This window comes from Uloborus diversus, chromosome 6 (assembly GCF_026930045.1).
Source record: "Uloborus diversus isolate 005 chromosome 6, Udiv.v.3.1, whole genome shotgun sequence".
In the NCBI taxonomy this organism is placed as follows: Eukaryota; Metazoa; Arthropoda; class Arachnida; order Araneae; family Uloboridae; genus Uloborus; species Uloborus diversus.
In genome coordinates, this window is record NC_072736.1 from 14944406 (window position 1) to 14957372 (window position 12967).

At 31.9% G+C, this 12967-nt stretch overlaps 1 protein-coding gene across 1 annotated transcript in view; it reads right to left on the bottom strand.

Moving 5' to 3' along the window:
• LOC129224235 (DNA mismatch repair protein Msh2-like) overlaps nucleotides 1–12967 on the bottom strand; it is a 78438-nt gene that overhangs the window by 40415 nt on the left and 25056 nt on the right. Inside the window, exons 6-12 of the mRNA XM_054858660.1 lie at nucleotides 12518–12634; nucleotides 9657–9743; nucleotides 4514–4652; nucleotides 3871–3957; nucleotides 3688–3746; nucleotides 1736–1856; nucleotides 1380–1493 (exon numbers count right to left, since the gene is read on the bottom strand). Of these exons, the coding sequence (XP_054714635.1) occupies nucleotides 1380–1493; nucleotides 1736–1856; nucleotides 3688–3746; nucleotides 3871–3957; nucleotides 4514–4652; nucleotides 9657–9743; nucleotides 12518–12634 (724 nt within the window). The remainder of the gene's footprint in view (nucleotides 1–1379; nucleotides 1494–1735; nucleotides 1857–3687; nucleotides 3747–3870; nucleotides 3958–4513; nucleotides 4653–9656; nucleotides 9744–12517; nucleotides 12635–12967) is intronic.

A 12967-nucleotide genomic window follows, 5' to 3' on the forward strand; every position in this document is an offset into this window, starting at 1 on the left:
ATTTTTTCTATAAAAACATTTCATTTGTTAGACTGTACTGTATATGAATACACATTGGAAAAAGATTAAGTTTCAGAGCATCAATGTTTCAAAACAATGTTTCTTTTTTCCCCCTCTTTTTGGCTCATGTATGGATAATATCAATGTTTAAAATTAGAACATACAGTGAAACCTCAATAAGTAGTCGACCGGTTAAGTAGTCACTCCGTTTAAGTGGTCGTTTTTCCTTGGTCCCGACAACCAGTAATGTAAAATGATCCTCCTTTACTGGTCACCAAATTTAATTTTACCCGCTTAACTAGTCACCCAAAAATTGTTTTCCAAAACTCCTTTTCCCTAACGGATCTTAGAAAATTGTGTCAGACTTAGTTGAAAGGCTGTTAGATATTCATTTTCCCTCGAAATCTCGATCCTCGGTTCTGGTCATTCAAAGCATACTTCTTGCCGTGACTCTGCCAAGTGCCAAGAATATGAATCTAACTCCTTCCAGAAAGACAGACAAAATCTAATACCTGGAGAAAGTTGGTCAGTATATAACATCCGTTCACAAGGAACAATAAGCACAAAATTTAAAGCTTGATGTATGTTAGAAGAGATAGTTCTTTTCTGTAAGCAACAACTTCATCAGTCAACATTGAAGGATTGTATTAATGTACCGTAACTACATTAAAATAAGTTGTTGTTATTAAGTAATGTATAAGTAAGAGAAAATAAAACAAAGTAACTACCATTAGTATTTCCCCCCTTTTTAAAATTTCCACTAATTTATAGACATTCATTACATAAGCTATTGTTTTTCTCACAGAATTCTACTACTATTCATGAATATTTGTAAGGCCTGTTTTTTTCTTCCTTAATTTCCCACTCCACATAAGTAGTCACTCCGCATAAGTGGTCAAAAATTTTTGGTCCCTTGAGTGACGACTTAACGAGGTTTTACTGTAGATGTTTTTTTATCGATGCTGCTTCTCTGAAACAAGCATTTAAAATACTCTTGTTTGATAGAACATTGCACGCAGAAAAAGATCTTGAAAAATTAAAATAATCATTTAAAATTCCTTTCATAAAAGAAAATCAAAATTCATTACAAGCACTTTGATTTGTCGGCAATACCAAATTTTACATTTACTTTTACTTTTTACTTTGCATTGCTTATTAACAGGCATTTACTTCCTCATTATTTTCCTTGATTGAAGATTTTTCAATATCCTAGTCAGCCGACTTCATTTTCATGATCACAAAAGAGGATCTGATGATGAAAACTTTTGATGATTCAAATAAATACTTGATTTAAGGCAGTTAGCCATTTATTTCCCAAACGATTAAAAAATATTTTGACTTGTTTCATTTTTAAAAACAGGAAGTTTGAATGAAATTACCTAATTTTCTTAAATCTGTCAGTGGTTGTTTTATCCATTGTATTAGAAGTCTTTCTCCTGGACTTGTTTGGCATGAATTCAAATGTCCCAATAGAAAAGAATTATCATTTAAATCTGAAAGAGAGAGAAAAAAAATATGTTGAAAAGATGGCACAATTTAAAACAAAAGGTAAACTTAGCTTCAAAAGAACAGGGGTCAAACTCAGTCTGACAGACTTGTAGTTGGAAAAATAAAATAATATGCAGCTAAAATGTTCTGATGATTTAATTGATAGACTATTGTTTTTTACAATACAGGATACCATTTCGAATTGCTTTTAATTTTTTAGAAGGATTTCAATCATGCAAAACGTTACCTTTGTGATTTTTAGGAAATAAATCCAGTCCTACAATAGCTTGCACATCCACTTTGGCATACTGATCTGAATTAAAAACTGACAGGTTGAATTGCCCAAAATTATGCTCATCAGAAAGAAGCTAATAAAGACAAACATGCATTTTTAAATAATGAAATGAAATTGCTCATCACACAGAAAGTAACAGTAATTTTTTTTATAATTTCTGTACATTAGTGGTGCCTAACCATTTTTGGCTTGCGAGCCACATCTTATATTAATATAAATCTAGCGGGCCAGAACACACAGACACAAAATTAAAATATATTTAAATCTTTTTAGATAATAAAGGGGGAAAATCAAGATGGAAAGAAAACAACAAACCAAGCATTGTTGTTAGGGGTGGTAACATTTTCAGTAAGTTACTGCCCTATAGCCAGGGCTAAGGCAGCAATACAAAAAATTCACCGCCAGCTCAGTCATTCCAGCCGAGGACTGCAGTTTTGTGCTTATTAGCACTCATCAGCCCGGTTTAGGAAGTGACTGAGCTGGAGGTGGAAAACCTCTTAAGGAAGCCAAGAGTGCCAAACAAACTGGTAGCTAATATGGTAAGTGCTAATTATATAATAGCTACCAGTTTGTTTGGCACTCTTGGCTTCCTTAAGAAATTTTCCACTTCCAGCTCAGTCACTTCCTAAGCCGCGCTGATGAGTGCTAATAAGCATGAAACTGCAGTCCTCGGCTGGAATGACTGAGCTAGCAGTGTATTTCTTGTAGTAACATATTGCTGAAAATCCGAGCTATGCTTTCAATTTACAAGTGAACTAACTGTAACTCTACGGACTCTTGCTAGTGAGGTAAATTTCCTTGAGCTACCAGTTTGTTGGCACTCTCAGCTTTAATGAGATGAAAACTGACCAGCTTGGTTATTTCCTACTTCAGACTGATGAGTTCAAACAAGGATGAAACTGCAGTCTCTGTATGGGATAACCGGGCTGTCGGTACATTGCATGTAGTTCTGCCTTACTATTTAACATCGAATTTGCAACAATCATTTGTAATACTGAATGAATATGATTGGTTGCTTTGAAAGGCTCCAAAATATTATTTTCAATTGGTAACGTTGAATTTATCAACAAGTCACATGGATCAGCTTCATGAGCAACACCGCTGAACATAATTCTTGATAAAATATATCTGGTAAATGATTTTTTTAAAAATTAGATCAAAACCTAAGCTTTAATACATTATAGTATGGTATGTGATATTTTCAGAAATAAATATATGAATAAAATATCTGTAATTTAGATTACTTCTCAACAGTAAAGATCTGCATATCAAAATAAATGTTCTAATACTGCATCACTTGTTTTACTTTAAAAAATAAAAAATTAAACTAATTTTTAATTTAAAAGTAAATTTTGATCAGGATCAATACATTAATTTCAAATGAATGCCTCCAAATATAATTTATATAACTTCTGGTGTGCAAGTTTTGTTAGTTATAGATCTAGGAAAATATTTTGAGCAAAAAAATATTATGATATCATTTATATAAAAATTACATTTGCCATGATTGAATTGATAATTTTAAATTAATAAAGTAAGATTGTGCTAATAAAATGATAATGAAAATTAATTATCACAGAAACAAATTTTGAGTTCAATACACTTCTTTGATAATTTACATTTTCAATCTTTACAGCTGGGGGGGGGGGATTTTCATTTTGTTCTAATAGTTACAACTATATTAACAGACAACTTTACTCTTCGTGAACCAGATGAGAATGTGAAGCAATCTTTGGGGTTGGTGAGTGTTTGCGAGTAGGGTTGCCGAGCCTCCAGTGTTGTACGAAAAGATGCCACTTTCAATTTCTCCTTTTAGGTACATAGCATAAATGGCAGTGTTGTTCAAAAAGACAGTTTGTTTTTAAAAAGGGCCATTTTACTTTTAAATAAAATTGAGATAGTACCTCTAAGTATTTGATAATTGCAGCCACAGACGATAATGCAAATTTCCTTTCAGATTCATCTAAGAAAGGAAGATTCATCAGAAACAAGATTTACTTTGGAATCAATATATATTCGATATAACGTAGAAATAAAAGTGAAAAATATTCTAAGAATGATAATAATAATGGCAACAATAGAAAAACCTCTCATTGAATTCTTGAAATCTTGGCCTTCCTTAAGCACTAGAAGTCTGTTCAAATCCTGCGCTATGTCATAAGAAGAAAAATCACCTGAAAAATCAGACATGGTACTGCTTGAACTTAGAGAGTTAAGCATATGAAGGCAAAGTATTATTATTTTTTTAATATTCCCTTTTAGCATGTTCTATTCTCATGAGCTTACAATCTCTTGGAAATTATAAAAACTACCTTTGCTGGAAAATGAATTCAAATTATTTAGTAAATGCTAAACACATGATTTGGGTGAATATACTAAGGATACATTTATATAGGAAAGTTTATCAAATTCATATTTCTCGTTTCTTACTGAAATGATTATTTCTTAATGTTAAGAAAGGTTGTAATTTTCATCAACAAAAGTTTTCTTTCAACAGCAATGCTTAAAAATTCTGGTTAACTTTAAATATGTGTTCCTCTACAATATTTTGGGATTAACAGTCATTCATATAACTTTTAACTTTCTGAGGAAAGTCAACAAATTTTAAAATGAAATTTAACCATGAGATGAAATCAATTTTAAAAAGTGAAAATCTTTTATTTGATTGTTTATGTTTCTGTAAGTAAAACGTATGAATAAAAATGCTTTAATGATTTAGAATATATTTACCTGGTTTGCATTCAGAAATTGCAATGTCGTGTGCCTTCAAAATAGTTATGAGTTTCGATTTTGGACTTCCATCAGATGCCTTGATGTTTGGGGACAAAGGTAAAAGGCATTCCTGGGGACTCAACTGAACTAAAATGGACTATATTGGAGGGGGAAAAAATCTGATCAATAAGCACATTTAAATTATGATCAAGTTGAAAGAAAAACGTTAATGCAGTTTACTGCAGTGCTAGTCACAAAAGTAATATGTGCACTTTTTATCAAAGTCAAGTTATAGACGCAACATGTTTTTTTATAACACTAGCAGCAAAGCCCGGCTTTGCACGGTCTACCTCGAAAATAAAAGTTATGCTAAGTGACGTGTGTCTAACAATCAGGCTTGAAAAACAAAATCAGTCAAATTTTGTGGCAGATTGCGGAAAAACAACCAAAAAGGAAACATTTTTAAATCTCCCAATTACAGAAAAAGCCTTTAAAACAAAAGCCAGAATTTATTTGTTCATATTTGAAAAAAAGAAATGGCAACAGATCTTTTTTCTCAATGATTTTCTTCACGTGACATATTTTAATAAAAGCATTGTAACCATAGACATGGGAACCAGTTCCCTTGCGCTCACTTAACTAGATAGATCATCCTACGGAACTGCGAAGGGAACTTCCTTTTGAACTAGTTTCGGCCGCCATTTTATGAGCAAAAAAAATCGGTGTTGGAACTACATTTGGTTTGTTTCTCAGCTTTTTTTTTTTTTGGGAGGATAAAACTGAAGCATGCCTTTATGCATCAAAAAATTAACTTTTGGGAAAAAAAATTATTTTCTTTTTGCGTAACACACAAACAGCCAGGCGTCCTTTGAAAAATTCTATTTGATTTGCATTTTTGAGGACATAAAACTTTTAGATCAATCAAAAATTTTTGTTGGGGCCCTGGTGATATTTTGTGGTGCAGGGGGGGGGGCAGAATTTGTAATCCGGGCCTGACTTCCCATGGCAGTACAGGTAAGCACCATGATAACTTACTGCCCTGCAAAATTATCCTGCTCGAATAATTATGAAACAATGACCAAAAAAATTCCCGAAAATCTTGTTGACTTTGAATTTTAAACATTTTATGTTACAGACTTTGTATAGTTTGCTTTCATTATTTAGTATTTACTTATTTTACAAGTAAGATTTTTTTAAAGATTACCTTAGAATTACTTTTTATTTCATATATTGTGTGAATATATTTTTGCTATGTTCACCTCTTAATAACATCTTGAAAAAGATTAATGGTGCCCGCAGTGTGACCAGTATTCTAGTATGTGCTCTTAGGTACAAAAATGTTGGGGAGCACTGTAGTAGGGAATGTTTGTGTTTCATCAACAATTTCGTTACAAGTCGTTCATATTTGTGATTTATAATAGTTTACTGCATAACATTTGTTATTGTTTCTGATCAGAAAGTAACTGTGGAAATTACAAACCTGATGCACCTTCAGTAGCGGATTTTAAGTTGGGGGACGGCAACCTCCAAAAGGAAAAATTAATTAACTATTTCATTTTTTTTTCAAATTGACTTCTCAACATAACATGAAAAAATGTTTTACAGTTATTTAAAAGTAACACAAAAGACAAATCTTATTTGAATTTCTGAGACCAGAGCAGCAAAAGAGTCAAGAGACCAGAGCGGCAATTGAACTTACTGGTTTCGAACTTAACGGAACGTAATACCGCCATTCATCCAATAACTCTTCTTTGATGGAATCAGTATTTGATGTGTTTTGAAAAATGAGCTAAGAAGTGCCTCATTTCAATCCAGGAAGCTATTTGAGACATAACTTTTTTTTTTCAGCTTATAAAAAATGCAAAATGAAGTAAATCGCATGATAGCTTCTTCGGCCAAACCAATATATTAATTGAAATAGCATGTATTGTTTAAAGTGTTAAGAACAAATCAGCAACTGCTTTGAAACAGTTTCGCAAAAAAGTAGCTTCTGAATTCTTCAACAAAACCTATTTATTATAGATATTTATTATAAAGCTATAATTTTTTAATTAGCATAATATTTTGCAGTTAAAATATAAGTTAATTTAAAAACCCAAATGAGGTATGGGTTTATTAAATAACCTTGTCCTCGTGTCATAATCATTATGAAAATGTTCCTAATGAGAACCACTTATGCATCTCGGTGAAATTATATAGCGTTTAGTGTTTTATTTTGATTGGCTTGAAATGCTAAAGATATTTTACTTCCACATTCAAAGTAGAAAAGTGCAAAGAATTTATGCATTTAAAAGTATATTAATTGGCCTTAAGGGATTCTGAAAAAACAAAATCAAATTTGAAAAAAAAAGTCATCAAAACATTACTATGAAAAATTGAAATTACGGGAGGGGAGGAGGGAGCTTTTGGCTCCCGCCAAAAATTATTTCTGTATCTGCCCCTGTGCACCTTAAGTCATTTTTGTTAAATAAAAATATTTTGTAAATTTAACTGCTTATAATTTAAAACACTGATTCTGATTGCTAGTATTAAATCATTGCTATCATGATTTCAAAACCGAAATATCAATTTTGCTTCCTTACATTTTATAATTTATTACTCTAACCGAGAGTACACATATATTTCCCTACGAATTGAAAATTTCACAGATATGTCCATGTTAATTTGAAATCCCTTTATTTAAAAAGATTAGAAAATTTATATAGGATGCGAGATGCAGCCAAAAAAATCTTCGTAGCGATTCAAACTGACTTACAAAGAAACCCTAAAACCATAAATTAGTTACACATACTTTTGTCGTCGTTACGACAAAGGTATGTTCACACTTTAATGTTTCACATAATGCTGAATTAAAAATGAGTTACAAATTAGGGAAATTCGAAATCTAGTTTCTTTTGGATTTACCTTCAATAGTTTATTTCCAAAGAAAATGATTTTGAGACAATTTCTTTTTTCAAAAAATAAGATGTTCCATTGAAAGTAGTAGTTCAAAACTGAAAAATCCAAGCAAAAATTGAGGAAAACGAACCGATAGTAAGCTTATATTATGTGCAGTGGGAAGTTCTTGCCCATAAAATGGCGGCCGATCGTTCGTTGAAAAGGAATCACTTTTCTACCACAGGATGATCCTTCTAGTTAAGTGAGCGAGAGCGAACCGTTCCTATGTCTATGATTGTAACGGAAAGTTGAGATGAAGCACTAAATAATAATTTGAAAGGAAGAAAGCCTTCGAATAAATAGGGATTTTATGTCAAAATCTAAGCATCATAATAGTTTTTAATTGATATCTTTGCTAATTATTATCGGAGGATTAAGTTAAATAGCCAAACACAGACGGGAAGATTACGAATCCACTGACACCTGGTTTGATGGTCAGTTCACTGTCGTTTGGAAGAAGTAACTTGGACATAGATACATATGCTCAGTTTTTAATCATATACAATATTTACCAATATACAATATTTTGTGGTCATTTATGTATAGGAAACATTTTTTTTTTAAATCCTGAAAAAGGGGAATCTGAATCAAATATATGGAGGCATAAAACTTTAAAAAGCAGTTTCTCGTTTTGAACTCAGCTGCAGATACGGCTTGTGTACGAATTCAGTATGCTCCTTATTATTCCGTTTGAGATAATCTGCATCCTTTTGATTTGTAGGAAAAAAAAATCATTTAAAAATTTCTTTTTTTAAAGAAAAAAAGCTGTTTGAAGTACTAATATAGGAATTTTTTGACAACTAAAATAGAACAAAAGAAATTAATGAAATAGAACAAAATCAATTGAAAAAAAAGAGGGGTAAAAGTAAAGTACATCAGATGATTATTTTTACAGAATAAGATTTGACGTGACTTACATCTGTTCTTTGTGTTAAACCAGTTTTTTGTTATTGAGCCTTTGTGTTATTTTGATAAATATGTTTTGCTCAGCTTTAACTATGATCATTTCCATGTTTAAATTTATCTCATATTGTTATGCAAAAATGATTTCATTCATTTGTAACTTATTCCACTGCATAAAATAAACAGCTTCAGATTAAACGTGTATATCGATTTTCCGTGTCACCATTCCCATTGAATAACCCAGATAATAATAGTTATAGTATTTTTAATAAGATACTGCTTTGGTCTCAGTGCTCGCGCTAGTTTCAAGTGCTCCCCTTTTCACTTCATACTTCAATAAGATACTGCAAAGCACAATTGTTAAGAAAATGCTGTGTTCACTCACGACTTTCTTATTGTGTGTTAAACACTTTCAGTACTGCTCGCCCTGCCTAGTAGTCAGAAGAGTTTTGACTGTGATGGGGTGGTCCTGGGTACGAATCCCGACTTGGGCATGAATGTACTTTCTCTCTCCCGTTCTATTCTTTTTTTGTGTGAACGTGTTGTTGTGCTGTGAATGGTTGCATACCCTAGTGGCATGTGTGTACAGTGGAAGTCGGACTTCACACCGAATTACAGTACAGTTGGAAAAGTGAAGCAGTGCACCCCAAATCGCCTGTCTAGCTGACACAAAACAAACTTTACTTTTGGTACTGAGGAAGAGGCTTGAGTGTAGCCTCATAAAAGCTGTTTTCAGCATTTTCTTGACAACTTGTACTTAATTTGCGTTGTTTTTTCATTTTAATTATTATTTTAGAATGAGTTATGATTACATTACATTTAAACTTTTTTAGGAGAAAACAAGACTTAAAATAATGCACAATTTTTTGAAAATATCACTAACACTAAGCTTACATTTACTTTTTAATCACAAAACAAGTTTGGAGTAGTTTTGTACATGATTAAGTTTACTGCTTGGTTAGAACAAGCAAATATTGCGGGGTCCCCTCATGTTTGTTACAACCAAGTTTGACTAAAGATTGCCCCTCAGTTCATGTCATTAAGGCATCAGATCCCACTCAAGCATTTTTCCCCCCCACTACTTTAATAAAAATTCCAGTTATTTCCAGAATGTGAAAAGAAATCTAAAATATTTTTAGCATTTCCAGTGTTTGAAGACATTCATATGCCAGTCAAGATTCTTCTCTATTTCAGTACCGTTTTTCTTGTTATTAATACCAAAGTTAAGACATTAAAGCAATTCTACCTTTTCAAATTTAAACTGATTTAAATTGATTACATACTACAAATGCAATAATTTCAAACAATCAGTTATACTTACTTGTGTGTTTATTAATTCAGAATTATCTGATATCTGAGCTATATGAATCTCTCTCAGAACAGGGTCACAAAATGCTATTCCCAGTGTCTAAAAAATATCCAAAAACATACATCTTTAAGCTCTTGACAAAAGTTATGCTTGAATTAAGACAATCAAACATCAAAAACAGGCATATGTGTATGAAACTGTTAAAAAAAAAGTCCAAGACTTATAAAGAACTAAAAGAATGTATGTAATAAAAGTTTAAAAGAATGACATTTATGGTTTAGTTTTTTAGCAGCTTTTAAGAAAATTAATCAAATCAATAACACATCAAGGATCAAACATGTGAGGTAACTACATTCATTTGATTTTTCATTAGGTAATATATTTCCGGCAACATTGAAGAGTTATGTTAATTTTTGAAAACTATTTCTTAACATTATTTATTGTATTCATCTTGTTACGTTTATTCAACTTTGTAAGGCAAATTGTCTACGCAGTAATATTAAAGTTCATGGCGTTCTTGAAAGAAAAAGCTTATACTGTCTGACAACGGATTGTATGGAAAGACAAACATCCGTTTTACAGCCGGAAAAGGACGAATCTATTATTTTTTGCCGATGTCAGCTTTTGCAGATGCAGAGTCTCATTCAAATGAGTGGAATACGAGCATCAAATTTTTACTTTTCCCCCTTATTCACATAGATTCATATCATCTGGACATTTGAAAATTCCATGCAATCCATGGTTGGACAGTATTGAAAAACACATTTATTTGAGACTATTCACACTATTTACATCTTTCTAATTAAACTTCTTTCAACAAAAATGGCCAAATTCTTGTCATGTTACCTTCATCTTAATAAACAAAATCTTATTCTATTTTTACGCTGTTGCCACAAGCCAAAAGTAAGTTTTTGTTGCCTCGAGGTGGAAAGAGGATGACTATTTCTCGTCTTCAAGACTTATCTCCATCACATCTCATTATTTATTTACTAGTGGAGAGCCGGAATGTATGAGACAGCTGCATTTATGAACCAAAATAAAATGTGAAATATTATTTCTAGATTGTCCAGTACATGCAGGGCTGGATTTGAGGGAGGACAGGCGTTTACGTTTTTTCTTCCAGATTTTTTTTTTTTCTTTGTATTTCCACAAAGAATGCTAGCACAAATATAATATTATTATCCATATATCAGAAAGCCCGATTGCAAGTATCCATTTACTATCAATTTTTTATTTGATCAAGCATTTCAGCGGCAATACATACATTTTTTTATTCATTTAATTTGTAATTTGTGCCTATGAGTTAAAGAGAAATAAAGTAAGTAAAAAAAAATCCGAAAAATGGTTAACTTTCCAGGTCATCCTTATAACTTCTGTTTCTTGAGCTCAAAAATTTAAAAATTATTTGACGAAATGACTTGAATGGAAATTTTTTAAATTGAAAATATCCGATATATACATATATATCAAAATATTCGGATATATATCAAAGTATCGGATATTTTCAAAAATCTGATGATCTTTTCGAACCCTAATTAGGGGCCTCCACTCCTTCGTTGCCCCAGGGCCTCCACACTTCCAAATCCGGCCCTGAGCACATGTAGCAGCAAGTGTCTGAATTTATGAGAGTCAAGAGGGAACAAAAGCAAGCTGCTTACTATACCAGTTAAGATAGAAATAACACTTCACTTTCAATTTTAGCACATACATAGAGCCTTCCCATTCCTCCCGGTTCTCACCTACATACTTTCTTGCACATAAATCACTTCATTTTTAAAAACTTTAAAACTTCATTTATTTAGCACTGAAAGTAAACTTTGTTTTTATCAAAATATACAGCACCTTTAAGAAAACTTTCATAACTTATCATTATTATATTCTTAAAACTGGCTATTAATTATTATTGCATGTTTAAAATCAGTATTAATCCTTTGCACTTGACTGTCAGGGTGGCCACGGCACCCCAAATATTGTCTTGTACTTGTTTACCCAACATTAACTCTAGTTTTTAGTTTAATATTAGCCAGATCCTGATTTAACGAACCTCTATTTAACGAATTTCGCGATTTAGCAAATTTTTCCGACTAAAATGAAGGCAAAAACCCCTATTTACCGAATAACAAACCCCGAATTAACGAATTATTTTAACAGCCGATTTTTTTTTTTTTTTTTTTGGTTAATTTGAGGTAGGAAATATTGGATTGTTTACCAGATCCATGTTGTCCGAAGCAGAAAAAGACTTTTCTTGGAATCATCAATTTTTGACGGGCGAAAAGCAACCAACAAATAGTGATTCTTATGCAGAAAGCAATAATGAAACTCCCATTAAAACTTACTTTTTCAAATGCTTTACATGGCCTGGAAACTAAAAACATACCTCATGCAGCAGGCTGCAAATGACACAGTATTTTCTTTTCTCCAAAAAGGCGAAAGAGAACTATTTTGAGTCAAGTATCAAGGAAATTGTCAAACATTTATTACTCAGTAGTTTAAAATTTCAAATTAACTAGTGTAATAAGTCGTGGAATGCTGAATAAAAAGTGTACATTTTCTAATAATGGATATTTTTGCGCAATTATTTATTAGGGGTTTTAGATAAGGTATGTGCAAATTTTTCATTTTTTTTTTCACACCCTAATATAATAATAACCCAGATTTAACGCATAAAATTTCGGTCCCGATGAATTTGTTAAATCGTGGTCGGACTGTACAAGCGCAATAGCAACATACATTAAAATAAAATTGAGTGAAAGGGTAAGGAAATCAGACAAAACGGAATTCACCATTGAAAGTTATAAAATATGCAAAAGTTATTTTACAAAATGAGAAAAAGGGTCAATACTTCATTAGTAAAAAATTACTTTCACACATACCAATTCAGAGCCATCAGGTACCATTTTTATAGCCATTAGACCTCTGGATTCTTGAACATAATTTCCATGTTCTCCAAATAGAAATTCTTCAATTTCTGTCAAATTACCAGGAGATGCCTGCAAGATGAAAAATGAAGGTAAGATGTGAAAAGTCTACTACAACAGGAATTACTTATCAATACACTGTAAGTTAGGAAATATTAATAATGAATGCTTGAAAATGCGCATGTAACAAAGAAGGGGAAGAGGAAGCTACAACCTCTCCCATGAAAAGGCATTACCGTAAACTGCCAATTATCGGCAGAAAAGACTATCCGCGGGACTGCTCACATTTTTTTTTCACTAATGATTGAGTTATTGTTCGCTTTTAGATTTTATATATATATTTTTTTGATATTCAATGTTAGTAGATGCAAGGTAGCAATGTTTTTAGTTGTAACTTAAATGTAT